General features: G+C 52.3%; 1 protein-coding gene across 1 annotated transcript; it reads right to left on the reverse strand.

Annotated features, from left to right (window-relative positions):
* Positions 1-641: 641 nt before the first annotated feature.
* GDF11 (growth differentiation factor 11) lies at positions 642-7,610 on the reverse strand. Its single transcript, XM_052640913.1, has 3 exons — positions 7,169-7,610; positions 1,661-2,058; positions 642-1,131 (listed from the first exon to the last, which is right to left on the reverse strand). Exons 1-3 carry the CDS (start codon positions 7,608-7,610, stop codon positions 751-753), a joined length of 1,221 nt encoding a protein of 406 aa, XP_052496873.1. The 3' UTR covers positions 642-750.
* Positions 7,611-18,133: the final 10,523 nt, after the last annotated feature.

Genomic DNA, 18,133 nt, shown 5'->3' on the forward strand with positions numbered 1-18,133 from the left:
GCTTAAGTAGGTGAGTATTGAGGGAGAACAGGGTTTGGGGAATAAGGTACAAATAGGGCACAGTGGGCAGGGGCCCATCTATTTAAGTAAAGCCAAATACCAAAATATGAAATACCAAAAAATGAAAAGTCATAATAAATAAATAAATAAAATTCCCAGATCCTCACTTTTGCCCCTGCCCTCACTTTCCTTCCCCCAGCCACTGCTGGAGGGAGAAAGAGAAGAAGCTAAGAATGGATTTTGATTTCCTCTCTTACTGAGAATGGTAGTCAGGGGACCTCCCCAGCCATACCAAGCCCCTCACCTTGCCAGTGGAAGAAAGGAGGCTTGGCGCGGGGCTTTCTCTTAGTACTCCACTTCGGTCTCTTTCACATGGTTATCTCTGCCTAGTCTCTGTCTCTCCTGCATCTCTATCCCTTTGCCTTCTCACTGCTGCTCTTTTTGTTCCTCTGTCTCTATCCCTCTGCTCTACCTCTGTCTCTACGTCTCTCTGTCTTCTTGCCAAACCTTCTCACCTCAAACATTCCCCACCTGACCATGCCCCTCCTCTCCCCCTTTCCCCCAAACCCCTCACCCCTCAATCTCCCACCTGCCTCCCTCGGGTGTGCAATACAACCGTGTGGGCAGGGAACAAGGTGTGATGTTACATCTGAAGAGGTGGAGGGAGCTCTAGGGCCTGGGGAGCAGGGGGTCAGGGCTTGGGGTGTCTAGGGGCAGGGTCTGTTGGGGAGGCATCCGCTGTCCCCCACCTTAGGAGCAGCCACAGCGATCCACCACCATGCCAGGGATCTTGCCGTAGATAATCTGCTGCTTGTCATTGAAGTAGAGCATGTTGATTGGGGACATCTTGGTGGGTGTGCAGCAGGGCCCGGCAGAGCCTCTTGGGTTAGCCTGTTGCACCAAGTGGGTGTGCGGATATTTTTGCATAAACATGTACTCGCACTGGCCGGAGCAGTAGTTGGCCTTGTAGCGTTTAGGAGCGATGATCCAGTCCCAGCCAAAAGCCTCAAAGTCCACAGTGAGGGGGTAGCGGCAACAGCGGGACTCACTTGAATGTTCATCGCAGTCCAGGCCCAGGTTCCGCCGGGACCGTTTTGTGTTCTCTAGGACTCGAAGCTCCATAAAAGGGTGCTGGGGGTGAGGGAGAGGAGAAAGAGATGTAATAGAGCCTCGAGGAGCTCTTACTCCCTGTTTCTTCTCACCTGCCCCTCAGTAGGGGCAGGAGAACAGAGACCAGTGGTTTCTCAGCTTCTCCAGTGCTCCCCTCCCCAGCCCGTTTTCTACCCGCTTTTCTTACCAGCTAGCCATGTCTCCCTAAACTCACCTTCCCTAATTCTCTCTCTTGGCAACCTGACTCTCCTCAGCCCCTTGGCCCAAGGTCTCAACAACAGCCCATCTTTGTTGTCCTGTGAATCTATTAACTCACACCTTCACCCCAAATACAGTTTTCAACTGTTGGCCTGCCTTGGATCTCTGAAAACTGGTAGCACCCTATTACCACCATCACCACCACCACCTCACTCCTCTAGAGTCAGCTCCGGGCCTAGAAAAACCATGCTGGTCCCTAACCCCCTTTAGTTCCTGCTCTACCATTTCCAACACCCCACCTCCTCAGGGCCAGGTTATGCATATCTGCCAATATCTCAGGCTCCCTGCTCACCAGCCCCTCAGCTCCCGGCCCCAGGGAGGTGACAGCCAGGTCTGTGCCACTAGGATCGAAGGCGTTGATCTCGATGCCCCAGTTGCTCTGTGGCTGGCGGAACCAGCTGTGTAGTACTTGCTTGAAGTCGATGCTTTGCCAGTGGCCGGAGCGTGAATGCAGGTCAATTTTGAGTGAGCGGATACGGATGTGACGCCGGCCTCCGCCCCCTCCCCCTGCAGTCCCTTCCCCAGTTAGTGGTTTCAGTCGCAAGATCTGCAAGTAGACTGTGGCTGGGCGGGGCACAGGCCGGAGATACACCCACAGCTGGGCCTTCAGTACCTTTGTGAACATCACCTTGGGGCTGAAGTGGAAATGGCAGCAAAGAGGGCTGCCATCTGTCTGCACCGCAGGGTCGGCTGATAAGAGAGAAGGGGGCACAGTATCAGCAAAGAGTGTTCGTGGAGGAGGTCAGCAGCCCTGGAGGCACTGACTGCTCAGACTCCTCAGTCTGTGTTTTCCAGTTCTTTACCCTTCTCCCCTGCCTGTCTTCTTCACTGTTGCATCACTGGTACCTAGAACAGCACCCCCCACTCTCCTTGTAAGATAATGGCTCTATCAGGCCTTCCTAATCTGCAACCCTTCCTTAAATGCATAGGTTCCTCTCTACCAGGTAAGCTGCAAAAGTAGTTATTGGGGAATTCTTCACGTACAGTCTTCCCTTCCTCCAACTTTCACAGCATATAGGGCTCCACCTTTTTCTGAACCTTTGATGCTCCCCATAAAAGCCAAACTTCTTACCACACCTGCTGTCCTCAGGTCACCTTGCCCCATTTCTACTCTATTTTGTCTGGTGGCCAGGTGTAGCCTGGCACAGGCCCCCTCGCCCAGAACAGACGGCCTCCGGGAATGGATAACCCAGGGTCCAGATAGGGAGCAAGGAGTAAATTTATTCCATGAAGTAAACCAGAATTCAAATCTAGGCTTCTTGCCTCATTCCCACTAGAAATAACACACCCAGAAGAATGGAACTACTTAAGCACTCCCAATTGTATCTGGGCTTCCCGGCTGGTGCTCCACCTGCCAATGCAGGAGACACAAGAGACCAGGGTTGATGACTGGGCTGGGAAGAAAGGAAGTGGCAACCCACTCCAGTGTTCTTGTCTGGGAAATCCATGGACAGAGGAGCCTGGCAAGCCTGTCCCTGGGGTTGCAGTTGGACATGCGCGTGCACATATGCACCTGATTGCTCAATCCCTTGACCCTGAGAAAAGCTCCCTCAGCTGCTTCCTCTTCCTCACCATTAATGCCTCCACTTTCAAGAAAGGGAAGAACTACCTCTGTGTATTGTTTCTCCTACTTTCCCAAAGCATCAGAAATAAAGTTCAACAAATCAGATCAACTATAATGTCTTCTCTCCTCTGAGCTTCCTTTGGTTTTTCAGTCCAGTGCCAATAAGTCTGTAAAAAGTCATTAACATCCAGCTTTACATTTTGGCCAATTTCCCCTTGTTTTAGATCATAATCTGACCATTCTTGAGTTTAAAGGATGATTCTTAATATCTGCTTCTGTTTCCATTTCAGTTCCTCTCAGTTCCCCTTTCTAATCTCAGTTGGGAATGCCCTAAATCATGTTTCTATTCGTTATGAATATCCATTATCACTCTTAAGGGCCTGAGGAAGAACTAGGAATGAACTTCCAGAGCCATAAAAGGATGATCAGAAGTCCAAGTCCATATGTATCATGCCCAGGTCTGCATAATCATGGAGAATTTATCATTTGTTGCTTCATAATCATTCCCCCATTCCCCACCCTAGGAGATACTAGGAGGATACTCCAAGTGAAATGGGGAGGTAAGTGCTCACTGATCTTCAGATGTTCAGGAACCAAGACACAAAGTTCCTTTGCAGCTTTCTTTCCCTAAGTTCTTCTCCAAGCTTCCAGAGCACCGGTGGTCCAGTTAGCCTCCTGCTGGATTTTCAGTGATGGGGCTGGAGTTTCAGTGATGGGGCGATGGGGTAGAGTTTGGGGAGTGGAGTTTCAGGGTTGAGGAGAGTCCCTGGGGCAGGGTAGCTGCTGGTGAGATGGACAGTGACAAGCAACAATCCAAATAGCATACTACGCCTAATTTCAGTATAGAGATGGTTTTATTTTCCTGCCTGCCTTCACCATTAAGGACTAATCTCCATGAGGGCAGACACTGTGTTGATACTGCTTCTGTACTGCTCACCACTGTAGCTTCATTGCCTCCCACAGTACCAGGCCATGCTCAGTAACTACATGCTGAATGAACTCCCTAAGCTCCCCGTCTTAAATTACATAGGCAAGTCCTGGATAATTCTTCCTGGCATAAACCCTGTTCTTTGGCTAAAATTTAAGTGGGTTTAATCACTACCTGACTCATTAACCAATATGTGACCTTATTCACCAAGCTTCTCATTGTTACAGATAATAATCCTTGCTTCATAGGAGTGCTGAGCATTAAATAAAGAATGTGAAAATAGTAGTAGTTTCTCAGTTGGTTTATTGTTAGTTTTGTAAACTCTAAACATGTATCCCTACCTAAACATGACCCGAGGCTTAGTGATGGGGGACTAGGTTCCAGGGCCCCATCCTTCTAAGGCTTTGGTTCCTTCAGGCAGAGTCCCCCATCCCCACCGTTGGGAATCATCATACACTTCTCCCCCAGTGGATATGAGGACAGTTGGTACCACAAGGGGACAGGATGGAGACATTCGGAGAAAGAGAAAGGAGAAGAAAGGAGAGACTGGAGAGAGTGAGAGAGATAAGAATAGAGAAGAGACTTAGAGATGAAGACAGACATCTAGAAGAGATAGAAGTGGAGGAGAGAAGCAGAGGGGAAGATCATGGTAGGGGAGAAATATGTTTGGGAGCTGGAGAACACTGGGAGAGGAGGAGGGATGCTAAAGGAGTTGAATGGGGGTTAGGAAGCTGAAAGGAGGTAGGCAGCCAAGACCAGTGGGGCAAGGAGAAAGGATAGCATACAGGGGGAGGAACAAAGAAACAGGTAGAGTCACAGAGGGAACCAGGGGCTTGAGAGCGTGCCCAGTGCTTGCACAGCCCAGCTCCCAAGGGGAGGGAAGGAGCCACATCTGTGCTGGATTGATCGGGTTGGTGGCAGGCAGCAGGTCAGGTTTAGTAGGCGGCTCTGGTCTGGAGAGAGGTCACTGCACTATTTTCAGCAAAAGCCCAACCCCCTCCCTGCTCACCACCTCCTCCTCTTCCCACACCCCCCACTCCCAAACACCAAACACACTTTCCTCACCCTGGCTGGAAAGCCTAGGGGCAGGAGGTTGGACAGAGAGGGCAGGGGCCTCTGGGTGTAGGGAGGAGAGAGAGAAACTGAGGGGCTGGGCTTGGCTCCCTGAAGGGCAAGGGGGCTGGGTTCCCAGGATAGGCTGGGGTGGGAGAGCCTGAGAGGGTGGAGGGAACTAGGGCAGGCAGTGCAGCCTAGGAGAGGTGGGGGCTGGGGTCCAGGGTAGAGGGCTGGGGGGAGGGGAGGGAGGGGGAGGGGAGCCGAGGCCATCTCTGCTGACAAACACCTCCCCCGATTAGCAGAGCACAAGTCTCTTATTAAAGCGGGTCCCTGGGGATTAGACTATAAAAGTCTCTTTTTCCTTTTCCCCTCTCTCCCTCCCCGCCCCTCGGCTCCCCCTCCCTCTCTTAAGAGCTCAGCTTGTCTCTTAAAGGGGACGTACAATACCTGGCTGGAGACCCAGTTCCCTAGTTATCCAAGCCCTGGGGTGGCTGGAGGGTAGAAGCCGAGGTGAAACCCCACCTGCTGGTGTCCTTCCCCCTTCTGCCCACCCCCTGAGTCTAACCTGCACTTCCCAAACTGTGTGTGCAGCATCTGTTCACTTCCTGCATCCCAACGACCAGAGCGATCTCTGGGCTCCGGCCTATTGGTTAAGAGATGCTAGGGATAGAATGAGCAAGGGGAAGTCCACAGCTCCATCGCTCACACTCGAAATCCTCAAACACCCGCACCACATAGACCAAAGTATCTCTTTCCTCCATACCCTTCATCTTCTTCCAGCAAACTCTTCTTCAGAATTCCTCGACCACTCTTGTTTCTAACTTGATTTCTAACCCCCATCTCTGCTCTCAGTCAGTCTGATCATTGCTTGTATAAAAGCAGAACCTTAAGAACAGAAGGGAGACTGAGGAACTCAAGACCAGATCCTAGACCTTCCCACCCCCACCCCAGGATAGTTTCCTAGTCCTTTGAGTGTGCTTTTCTTTACAGCCCTAACCAAGTACTGTGGCGTTAGGGTCACAGAAAAACTGGTGGCAGTGTCAGGCACTCAGCCTCCCAGAGGCACACCTGGGTTCCTGTGCCTCTCCCTTGGGGGTGGGCTGCTAGGACTCCCCTCAGCCCTCAGCTTTTTATGACCCATTTGCCAATAAACCAGTCTCCCCCTCTTCTGTTCAGAGCCATAAAACCAGTTGGTGGGGAGGGGGGCGACTTTGCCAAACCACAAGGGAATGAGGGGATCTGGTTCCCTGCAGTTGCTGGGGATGGGGGGGGGTGGGGGGAACACCTCAGTGCGAGGAGGGGGAAAGGGCATCATTTGACCTTAGGGAGAGCTGGGGGGGGGGGTTGCAGGGGGTGGGGTTGGGGGGACAGTGTTGGCCTGGATTTTCCAGGCCATAAAATTTCAAAGCAGCTTAAGTCTATTAACATGTTCATCTTACGTTTGGCCAGGGACTAGGATGCCTGGGTTCCCCTCCCTCCTACCAAATTTTTTTCCTCTCTCAGTCTTTCGCTCCTCAAGCCTGGTTGCGGCTAGAGGCGGGTGAATATGAGATACAACATTAAGGTCTGAGTTGCCAAATGGGTGCCCTTAGCCCCAGCGCCATGGAGTTGAGTTCTCTGAGCTCTGTTAGTACCAAGAAGGCACGGCTTTCTCGGCCCCTCGGGAGAGCCGGTGTCAGAAGGGCTCCTGGTGGAATGGGTGCCGGCTGGGTGCCTGCTGAGCCCTGGCTGAGATACAGGGCTCGGGATCTCACTCCTGGGAGGCGGAAAGAAGCCCTAGGTTTTCGGCCGCCCGAGGGGCGCGTTGCAAAGCCCAAGGTGTACGGGGCGGTGAGTCGGTGCCAGGTCCATTGAGAGGCGGAGAGCACGGCAGCCTGGCTGGGACTGCGCGAGTCCCGGAGCCTGCCGATTCTGTTCTCCAGCCTCTCCACCAGGACCCTTCAGGATGAGTTGCCGCCCCCTCCCCTCCGCTACAGAATCCCCACAACACGGGTGGGAGGCGGTATCTCGCAACCCTTTCCGTTTGCCCCCTCACCTCCGGCAGCGGGGCGGGCACACAATTCCGCAGCCCATCTCCACCGCTCGGAAAACTTGTGGAGCAGCCCCCGCCCCCCCATCCATCAAGTTTTCGCAGAAAAGGGTTTCCGGCCGGAGTGACCCGGAGCGCCCCGCTTCGGAGCCGGAGGCGCTCACTTTCTCGGAGCCGGAGCGGGAGCCAGCACCCCACCGCTCCTACCCCGCCGCCCACTTACTCTCCTGGGCCATGCTAATGACAGTCTCGGTGGTGGCGTGATACTCGTCCTCCTCCAGGAAGTCCTCGGGCTGCAGCGCGTCGCCCTGGAAGTCGTGCAGGTCCAGGATCTGCTGCAGCGGCGGCGCCTTGGGCAGCAGCTGCTTCACCACCTCGCGGCTGATGTTGGGCGCCTCCTTGAGCCGCAGTTTGCTCAAGATCTGCGACTTGATGCTCTCCAGGCGCAGCTCGCGGCTGTGCTGCCGCCACACGCACACGGGGCAGCCGTCGGGCTCGGGCGCCACGGACGGGGCCGGCCGGCTCGAGCGCTCCCCCCCGGCCCCCGCCGCCGCCGCCGCCGCCGCCGCCGCCGCCGCCGCGGGGCCCTCGGCCGCCTCCCCCCGGGGCCGCAGCTCCAGGGCGAGGAGCAGGAAGCCCAGCAGCAGCGGGGCCGCGAGCACCATGCTGGAGGGGAGGGGAGGGAGGACTGGGGGGCGGGGACGCCGGAGTCCCGCGGGGAGGGGGCGGAGGGAGGGGGAGGAGGGGGTCCGGGAGGCGTGGGGATTGGGGGCTGCCCGGCCGAGGGGGAGCCGGGGGGGCCGGGGGCGGCGGGCGCGCGGGCGGGGCGGGCGGGCGGCCGGGGCGGGCGGCTGGGGGGGCCCGAGCCCGGGCCAGGCCCTTTATAGCCCCGGCCCCCGTGTCGTCAGCGGCCGCGATTGGCTGCGGAGCCAACAAAAGAGGCAGCGCTGTCATCCGAGGCGAGAGAGGGAGCCGGAGAGAGCCGAGGGAAAGAGAGGGAGGGAGCGAGGACTCAGAGAGAGGCAGAGACAGAGATCCTAGGGTGAGGGAGAGGAAGGGAGAGAAAGTCAGAGTCAGAGCGACCAAGGGGATCCTGAGAGATAAAGGGGGGAAGTGGACACCGATCAGGGGCACAGAGATAGAGAGAGCAGGAGGAAGAGATGAGAGAGACAAAGGCAGGGGTAAGAGGGTCGGGGGAGGGGGAAGACACTGGGAGGAGAGACTTAACTAGAGAGACAGAGAAGGAAAGTGACAGGCATAACGAGTGGGGGACTTAGAGAAGACAGGGCAGAGAGCCACCAGGGAGGAGAGGGGGTATGGCCAGACCACAGGAATTCAGGGGTGCACAGACATGGGAGCAGGACCAGAAGCCCGGGAATGAGAGAGGGAATGAAATCTGGAGGAGGAAGGCGGCGCGGGCAGAGACTGGGAGATACCAAGGGAGCCCCACAGAGGAGGCAGACGCGGAGGATCAGAGTAAAGCGGAGATGGGAAGACAGACAGCCCAGCAGTGACAGTCAGCTTTGGTGGGAGCACTGAGAGTTCAGGGGGAGGCAGTGGAGAATTTGAGCCCAGAGGAGCCTCAGCTATGAGAAGGACCCCAGGATCAGAAAGGGGCCTGGAGAGAAGCTTCAGGCTGGTCTCCTCAGGGGGATCAAGAGATGGGAGAACTGGACATGGAGGTTAGCAAGGGAGGCTAGGAGAAAAAGAGACTAGGGCCAACCTGAGAAGGTGGAGAGGTGGTGGGAAGTCCTGAGACCAGAGGAAGACTTGGAGCCAGGAAGAATGTGAATGTGAAATTGAGGCTTGATTCACTGATAAAGGAGTCAGTAGGCTGGAAAAGGCAGGGACTGGGGACCACTGCGGGAGGAGTGAGAGGAAGCAGGGCCAGAGACCACTGTGCTTGCAGAGCAATCGGGATCTCTGGATTCCCAGGTGTAGTTTTGGAGCTGGCAGGGTTCAGAAGTCTGAGAAGGGGCTTGTAGTTGTAGGGGCGAGGATGAGAGAGAGATCTGGCTTCAGAGACCTCAGCTGGAGAAAGTGAAGTCCCCAGGGGAGACACCCAGGTGTAGGACCAGCCCTAGTCTTCAGGTGTAACCCTGGGTGCAGCCAGAGGGCCGAGCAGAAGAGCGCCCAGCTCCTACAGTGCTCCTGAAGTGCTTCAGTCTTTCTGGTTTTGGATACCTCTTCCCAGACCCTCAGCTTCTGCCGGATGATTTACTGAGTCTAAAGCCCAGAGGTCAGGTCCTCCTCACTAGGGAGGATGCCCACATCCTTTCTCTCTGCCTTGCTTCTCTTTAACTAAACGAATTGTTTCTCTGTGTGCTCTCCCACTTGTTGTTGTGCTATGTCTCCAATAATAAACTTTGTACAAAAAAACTATGTTAATGAAGCTCTAGAGGTCAATAGACAACCAATAGACGGAACATATTTGAGGGGATCAGATCAGCTCTGGTTTCCGGGCACACATAATGTTTATTTAATAAGTGGGTGAACATTACTGGACTTCTCAGGCAGAACAGAGGGACATTGGCTTCCTCTTTGGACTAGATGGAGCCCTGGGTGTAAGGACAGAGTTGGGCTTGGGAACTGGAGTGGAATGAGGCAGGGGGAAACTGCGGGCCCAGGTATAAAGAAAGGAGGTTGGGTAGGGATGAGGAGGACAAAGGTAGGGAGCGTTGAAGAGATGATCTGTTCTATGGAGAACAGGAACTAAGACTGCAGCAGAATGGAAAACAAATGAACAAAACAAAAACCTTAGACCTGGCTAAAAACCTGGCTCCTTCCAAGACATGAGCATCTCAACCTTTCATCGATTCTTCCTCTATAAAATAGGATCACCTTGCCTGCCCTCACTGGTTGCGAGGATTACACAGCAGTCATTCAGTAAGGGCGTTCACAGGCTCCTTCTTCATGGTTCTTTGCTCTACTTTCTGATTTTCCAGAGTGGTGATTACCTTCATCCCATACTTTAGCCTATCCTGTTCTCCAAAATGTTTTTCTGATGTCATTTCCTCAGCAAAATTCAAAACTCCTTGAGAGCAGAGGTGGTGTCACCTCTCTTCCTCAGAGGAAGTGGCCCAGTTTTTACTTCCCTACTGAACATGTAGCTAGTGGCAGGTCTAGGAGATGCAAAGAAAAACAAGACTTACTCCCAGGTTTCCCTGGTGGTCCAGTGGTTAATAATCCACCTACCAATGCAAGGGACTGAGTTCGATCCCTGGTCCAGGAAGATCCCATGCTCTGCTGAGCAACTAAGCCCATGTGCCACAACTACTGAGCCTCAAGCTCTGGAGCCCGTGCTAGGCAACAAGAGAAGCAACCGCAATGAGAAGCTCAGCTCTTGCACCACAACTAGAGAGTAGCCTCACCCTGCTCTCTGCGACTTGAGAAAGCCTGGTACAGTGCAGCAACAAAGACCCAGTGCAGCCGAAAAAAGAACAACAACAACAACAACAAAAACCAACCAAACAACAACAATAGAAAAACTTAGCCCTCCTTTTCAGGGAGCATATAGAGGAGATAGGACGCTAGGTAAACAATCTTGGCCCAAACTCCAGACCAGATGCCTCCTTGATATTGCCATTTAGAAACACCCTCAATCATAGATGAAATATGGTAAACAAAGAACGTCTCTCCCCTGAATTGTGCCCCCATTCTGCTATTTCATTTTAGTGAATGACAATCAACTAGGTCAGAAACCTGGATGTAGCCTTTGCCCTCTATCTGTTGATCATCTCCACAGTATCTTGGCACAAATGTTTCCTCTTCTTGGAACAACTCCCCCTTCTACCTCCATTCCCTCCCTCCCTCCCCTCAATTTACTCTTTCTTCAGGTCTCAGTATAGATGAGATTTTGGATATGTCTTTCAGGAGTCCATTCTTGACTCCCAAGTGTACAGTAGATGCTTCTCCTAGCTATATCTGCGTCCTGTGTGTCGTGGGGCTTACTTACATAGCTTCTAGACTCAAACTGAGGTTGCCTGGGTTTAAGATGCAGCTGTCCAGCTTTTCTGGCTGTGTGGACTTGACTCTGTCTCAGATTCCTTATCTGTAAGGTGGAAATAACAATACTGGACCTATTTTATAAGGTATGAAGATTAACTGCCTGACACCCAATTCTAAATGAGGTAATTAGTCATTACTATCACCCAACTTATCAGTCTCACACTGTGAGATCCAAGAAAGCCAGAAATTTTTTCAAAGAATTCTTTCAGTTCAGTTCAGTCGCTCATTCGTGTCTCTTTGTGACCCCCTGAACTGCAGCATGCCAGGCCTCCTTGTCCACCCAAACCCATGTCCATTGAGTCGGTGATGCCATCCAACCATCTCATCCTCTGTTGTCCCCTTCTCCTCCTGCCCTCAATCTTTCCCAGCATCAGGGTCTTTTCAAATGAGTCAGCTCTTTGCATCAGGTGGCCAAAGTATTGGAGTTTCAGCTTCAACATCAGTCCTTTCAATGAACACCCAGGACTGATCTGCTTTAGGATGGACTGGTTGGATCTCCTTGCAGTCCAAGGGACTCTCAAGAATCTTCTCCAACACCACAGTTCAAAAGCATCAATTCTTAGGTGCTCAGCTTTCTTTATAGGCCAACTTTCACATCCACACATGACCACTGGAAAAACCATAGCCTTGACTAGATGGACCTTTGTTGGCAATGTCTCTGTTTTTTAATATGCTGTCTAGTTTGGTCATAACTTTCCTTCCAAGGAGTAAGTGTCTTTTAATTTCATGGCTGCAGTCACCATCTGCAGTGATTTTGGAGCCCAGAAAAATAAAGTCAGCCACTGTTTCCACCGTTTCCCCATCTATTTGCAATGAAGTGATGGGCCGGATGCCATGATCTTCGTTTTCTGAATGTTGAGCTTTAAGCCAGCTTTTTCACTGTCCTCTTTCACTTTCATCAAGAGGCTCTTTAGTTCTTCTTCACTTTCTGCCATAAGGGTGGTGTCATCTGCATGTCTGAGGTTATTGATATTTCTCCCAGCAATCTTCTTTAGTGACTTTGAATAAAGAATGAATGAATCTTGCTCGCTGGCTCTGGTCAGAGTCCCGTTAGGGAAAGAAAACTGTATATGCATGGCCAGAAAGAGTTATGAGTATCTGCCAAATACTAGAGAGCAAGAGTTGGGAACTTGTGACACAGAAAGGATTTCTGCTTCCTGGCTTCCTCCCGCGGATTCCAGGACTGCATTTAATCCAATGAGTGGGCAAGACTGTCATCTGGTGGTAGAGTCTGGAATTTCTGCTTCTTGGAAGTGGGACTAAAACGGACCTTTTTTCTTCCCCCATGCTTGGCGTATTTTTCACTTTAGATTTCTAGTCTGAGAAGTTCTATATCATAATGTATTAAGGCTTGCTCCTCTCTCCACCCTCTCCTACATCTTGCCTCTTTCCTTGAGTTCCCTCAAGCTTGGGAATGTTGGGTTGGGTTCCCTCGGGTTGCAGGTAACCCTCGGGAGTTCTCTTTCAGGAACTTCAGATTTCCAGCTGTTCTAGACCCAGTCCCGAGGAGGGAACGCTACTGGCTTTACGGCAAAGGAGTTAGGAGAGATGTGGACATTTAGCTCTTTCCTCCACAACACTAGCTAACCAGGGTTTGTGGCCCCGCCCACTGCCCTGGTCTCCCAGGCAACTGTCCTCCCGCTTAGGGTGCCCCTCTCCGGCTGTTACCCCGGCAACCTTCAGTCCCACCTCCTTTAAGGTCCTGACTGGTTCATAGCAAACGTAGGTTGGAGCCCACCGGGAGGCGTTGAGCTTTGAAGGTTGTGAGTTGCTGGGAGAGAAGCAGAGATGAGGTTTCAGGAGCTGCTGGAGGAAAGAGGTGCTCGTGTAGCCTTGGGTAGCGGGGCCGTTATGTTTCATCCTCAGGAAAAGGAGCTGTAAATCCTGGGAGCCAGGTCAGCAGGGCTCTAGGTCAGAGGCACCTGGCCCACTCTCAGAGTTGCAGACTCCAGCACTGGGCGGGGGCGGGGGCGGGGGCGGTGTGGGGGAAGGGGTGGAAGCTGGGTGGGAGGGACGTGGGGGGAACCACTCTAAGGGTAAAGGGGCACTGCTACCGTTCAGGCCACCCCACACCCAAACTGCCTTCATCAGAGCTGGAGTCAGTGGGCAGTAACTCATGACCCCTGACCGCCACCCCCCCACCCCCCCGCCACTTCTTGCTTCTTCCTCCTAAAGGCCCTAATTCTAGGGTCGGTGGACTCATTCCCTGGCACCGCAGGTCTTTCCAAGGAGGGGGAGGGCTGGGCCATTGAGAAGCAACTGGGGAGGAGGATTCCCTAGTGGGGAGGAACTTTCCCCTCCTGGCCTTCCTTGCAGGAGCCTCTGGGGATGTGGTGTGAGGAGGCTATTCCGGGCTGGAGAGAGTCTGCTGGTGGAATGGATCCTCCCAGGTCCTTGCCACATACCCTGAAGCCCTCAGAGAGAAGCTCGCTGTGTAATTACAATCGTTTCCCTCACCACATTCTAAACTATCATTATCCTCCCTGGATCTCCTGAAGCTGTGTTAACCTCTTTGAACCCGAGGAACTCTGAGAGAAGTAGGAGGTTGGGAGGAGGGACCCAAAGTTCGCTTCTGGTGGGTTGGGGGTGGAGGTGGGTGGGATACAAGTGGGAACCCTGAGGATCACTTGGAGTCACGTCTTCCTCCCGTGCCCCTGCCCCTCTCTGCTCCCCACTACCTCTCAGAGCAGGCCGAGCCCTCCCGTCCTGGGGTGCACCCTCTTTCCACTTTCACTCTTGGTCTCTCTGGGCCTGCCCACCTCTTCCTGTCTTTCTTTCCTATTTCTGCTTTTCCAGGCTCAAGTGGTGGGGTTCTGCTGGGGGCGGTGGGCCCAGGCTGGTCCTGTGGCCCAACCATGCTGGCAGGAGGCAGCACTATTCCAGTTGCAGGCCTGGGAAAGGGAGGGGTGTGAGCGCAGAATCTGCTTCTCCGGGACTAAGCCCTGGTGCATGAGCTGACCCAGCCCCAAGGAACAGAGATTCTAGTTAACCAGCCGGCCTATATTGCCTCTTTCTCCTTTCTCCCAGATTCTGATTTGCTCCCTCTCAGAAGAAACCAAGGTTGTGTCAGTTTCTGCCCCTTGGGCAGGTCCTGGAGCCAGAACCACACATCAGGGAGCTCCTGCCCCAGGAGGTGCATGAAGAGGCCTTAGGCTGGACCTGCCCAACTTGCCCCGGCATGGGTCAGGTATCTGATTGACCCCGTTGGTAACAGTGACAGGGCTGGGAGGAGGTTGGGACAGGAATCCGGCAAGGGAGAATGAGGGGTGAGAGGTCAGGCGCTAGGGGCCCCAGGAGTAGGGAAAGGAACAGGTAAAAAGAGAGCAGAGTGCTGAGGATCCAGCCTGGCAGTGGGGGCTGGGGTGGGGTGGAGCTGGGACTAGAACCCTGGGCCAAGGCCAAGGTGGGTAGGAGGTGTCGAAGGAGATTGGCTTGTCCCTTCCAACCCTTTCCTTGGCCATCTAAAGTGGGGGTGGCATCCAGGTATTACTCAAAGCAAAATCATTTGAACTTCCATGAGTCTAAAAACAGTATGATCAAAAAATAAAATAAAATAAAAACAGTATGATCAAGAGTTATCATTCCTTTTTAAAAAAGTTTTTATTTTGTATTGAGGTATAGCCGATTAACAATGTTATGACAGTTTCAGGGGAACAGCGAAGGGACTCAACCATACATATACTTGTATCCATTCTCCCCTAAACTCCCCTCCCACCCAGGCTACCACACATTGAGCAGAGTTTCATGTGGTATACAGTAGGTCCTTGTTGGCTATACATTTTAAATACAGCAGTGTGTACATGTCCACCTCACCCTCCCTAACTATCCTTTCCTCTCATCCTTCCTCCCCTCCCCTGGCAACTGTAAGCTCATTCTTGAAGTCTGTTTCCGTTTTGTAATTTCATTTAAGACATCATTTTTAAGGTATATTGTCATCTTGCTCATTTAACTTACATACAGAGTACATCATGTGAAATGCCAGGCTGAATGAATGACAAACTGGAATCAAGATTGCCAGGAGAAATATCAACAGTCTTAGATATGCAGATGATACCACTCTGATAGTAGAAAGTGAAGAGGAGCTAAATAGCTTCTTGATGAGGGTGAAAGAGGAGAGTGAAAAAGCTGTCTTAAAACTAAACATTCAAAAAATGAAAATCATGGCAGCCAGTGCCATCACTTTGTGGCACACAGAAGGAGAAAAAGTGGAAGCAGTGATAGATTTTATTTTCTTGGGCTCCAAAATCACTGCGGATGGTGACTGCTGCCATGAAATTAAAAGACGCTCCCAGGAAGAAAAGCTATGACAAACTTGGACACCATATTAAGAAGCAGAAACATCACTTTGTAGACAAAGATCCATGTAGTCAAAGCTATGGTTTTCCAGTAGTCATGTATGGATGTAAGAGTTGGACCATAAAGAAGACTGAGCATCAAAGAATTGGTGCTTTTGAACTGTGGTGCTGGAGAAGACTTTTGAGAGTTCCTTGGACTGCAAGGAGATTAAACCAATCAGTCTTAAAGGAAATCAGCCTTGAATATTCACTGGAAGGACTGATGCTGAAGCTGAAGCTCCAATACTTTGATCACGTGATGTGAAGACCCAACTCATTGGAAAAGACCCTGATGCTGGGAAAGACTGATGGAAAAAGGAGAAGAGGGGGCAGAGGATGAGATGCTTAGGTCACCGACTCATTGGACATGAATTTGAGCAAACGCTGGGAGATAGTGGAGGACAGAGGAGTCTGGCATGCATGGGGTCACAAAGAGTCAGACCTGATTGAGACTGAACAACAGCAACAATACTTAAGGTAACAAAACTATCCCTTTCATTCTCCTCTGATGCTCACAACTGTCCTGTGCCTTGAGGGAGGCAGCGGTCTTCCTCCTGCCCAAGTGGGAGAAAGCTGCGGTTCAGGGAGGGCGAGAGTTTAGCCAAAGTCACCTACTCATGTGGGGCAGAGCCTGTCTGTCACCAAGGCTTCTGACCTCAGGGTGTTGCTTGCTGGTGGCGAACATGGTACATGCGGCACCAGAGCTGCTGTGTCAAGACCCTGGTCCTCACTTGCAGATTGTACTTGAGTCCGTGGCTTCATCTCTCTGAGCCTTCCTTTCCTCCCGGTGAGGAGGTGAGCTGACTGGCAATGATGTTCACCTGGGTACCATAGCGCAGTGAGCTGGTCTTGCCCCGAGTTGGGGTTGGCCCCACAGTGACTGGAGTCTCCTCTTCGTGCTGCCAGACTCGAGCAGTCAAAACATCTCCAGCCTGGTCTGGTTGGAGAGCTAGAGAGCAGCTTGGTTCTGCTGTGTGGGGAGGGGGAGGGGGAGGGGGAGGGGAGAAGCCCACCCCAGCTCACCTACCACTGACCAGTGCCAGGCACCCAAGGGACAGAAGCCTGAGCTAGTCAAGTGTGTGTATATATGTGTGTGCTCAGTTGCTTAGTCATCTCCTGCTCTTTGTGGCCTCTTGGACTGTAGCCTGCCAGGCTCCTCTGCCCATGGAATTTTCCAGGCAAGAATCCTGGAGTGGGCTGCTATTTCCTCCTCCAGGGGATTTTCCTGACCCCTGTCTCTTGCATCTCCTGCACTGGCATGTGGTTTCTTTACCCTGGGAAGTCCAGTAGTCAGGTGACATTTCTGGATACTAGCACTTGAAGTTGGTGCTGGAGGCTCTGAAGGATGTGATGTGAAGGGCCAGGTCTGAGGTCAGATGCCTCCCCACTCAGAGGTACCCAGAGCTCTATGCCAACTTTCCTGGCTAGCGGGGTAGGCCATTCTTTTTAAAAAAAGAGTGTCATTGACATAGAGAAGAGACTGGTGGTTGCCAAGGGGGAGAGGGTTAGGGGAGGGATGGAGTGGGAGGTTGGGATTAGCAGATGTAAGGTTTTTTACCTCCACTTTTTATTTATGCTTTTGGCGGTGTTGAGTCATGTGGGATCTTAGTTCCCAATTGTTGTTCAGTTGCTCAGTTGTGTCCGACTCTTTGTGACCCCATGGACTGCAGCGCACCAGGCCTCCCTGTCCCTCACCATCGCCTGAAGTCTGCCCAAGTTCATGTCCATTGCAAAGGTGATGCCATCTTAATTCCCAGAGCAGGGATCAAACCTGTGCCCCCTGAGTGGAAGAACAGAGTCCTAACCACTGGACTGCCAGGGAATTCCCTGAGCTTTCATATATAGAATGGGTAAACAACAAGGTCCTACTGTGTGGCACAGGGAACCATGTTCAATGTCCTGGGATAAACCATAATGGAAAAGAATATAAGAAAGAATATATATATATGTATAACCGAATCACTTTGCTGGACAGCAGCAGTTAGCCCAACACTGTAAGTCAACTAAACTTCAATACAAAATTTTGTGTTAAAATATACATAACACAAAATTTACCATTTTAACTGTTTTTAAAGTGTTCAGTGGCTCTCAATACATTCACATGTTGTGCAGCGGTCACCACCGTCCATCTCCGGATTTTTTTCATCTTCCGAATCAGAAGCTGTATACTCAGTGGAACAATAACAGTGTCTATGAACATGACTAGGAATGTGACTAGGAATGGACTTTTCTTGCCGTGCCCCTTCCAGCTCCACACAGATCTGTTCCCCCGGGTCTCCTTGGCCCCATTCTTTCTCTCCCAGCTGCTGCCAGCACGCCACCCTGGCTGCGGTGCGTTTCCAGCCCTCCCCCTGGTGTTCCTCTAGGAGGGTCCCATCCTCCTGAGCCACCTCCCAGCTCCGCCCCTGCCTGCCTGGAGGCCTCCACACTCAGCCAGGGGGTGCTCACGATCCTGCCCTGACTCTGCTCTGGAAAATGCCACCCCACCCAATGGCCTTCTCTTGCTTCTCACCTTTCTTTACTATTCAGTGCTTCTGGCCACTGTCCCCTCTTCCTGCTCTGAAGTTCTCTTTTCTCTTGGCCTCTGAGAGAGTGAGACAGAGGAAAAAGCAGAGGCTCCGGAACCCCCAGAGATCTGGGTTCAAATCCTAACAATGCCCTTTACTAGCTTGGACTCAGGGCATGTCACTCCCTGTCTCTGAGCCTCAGTTTCCTTATCTCTGCTCAGATGGTAAAGAATCTGCTTGCAATGCAGGAGACCCGGGTTCCTACTCTGGGTCGGGGAAATCCCCTGGAGAAGGGAATGACTACCCGCTCCAGTATTGTTGCCTGGAGAATTCCGTGGA

The sequence above is a fragment of the Budorcas taxicolor genome, chromosome 5 (genome assembly GCF_023091745.1).
Source record: "Budorcas taxicolor isolate Tak-1 chromosome 5, Takin1.1, whole genome shotgun sequence".
NCBI lineage: Eukaryota > Metazoa > Chordata > Mammalia > Artiodactyla > Bovidae > Budorcas > Budorcas taxicolor.

What these genes read in the sequence shown, in the direction of transcription:
- GDF11 (XM_052640913.1), bottom strand. Translation starts at nt 7,610, where the DNA reads ATGGTGCTCGCGGCCCCGCTGCTGCTGGGCTTCCTGCTCCTCGCCCTG. An exon ending in CATTAGCATGGCCCAGGAGA is followed by an intron (nt 2,059 to 7,168) that starts GTAAGTGGGCGG and finishes CTCTCTTATCAG; the next exon opens with CCGACCCTGCGGTGCAGACA. An exon ending in GGCCGGGAGCTGAGGGGCTG is followed by an intron (nt 1,132 to 1,660) that starts GTGAGCAGGGAG and finishes CCTCACCCCCAG; the next exon opens with CACCCTTTTATGGAGCTTCG.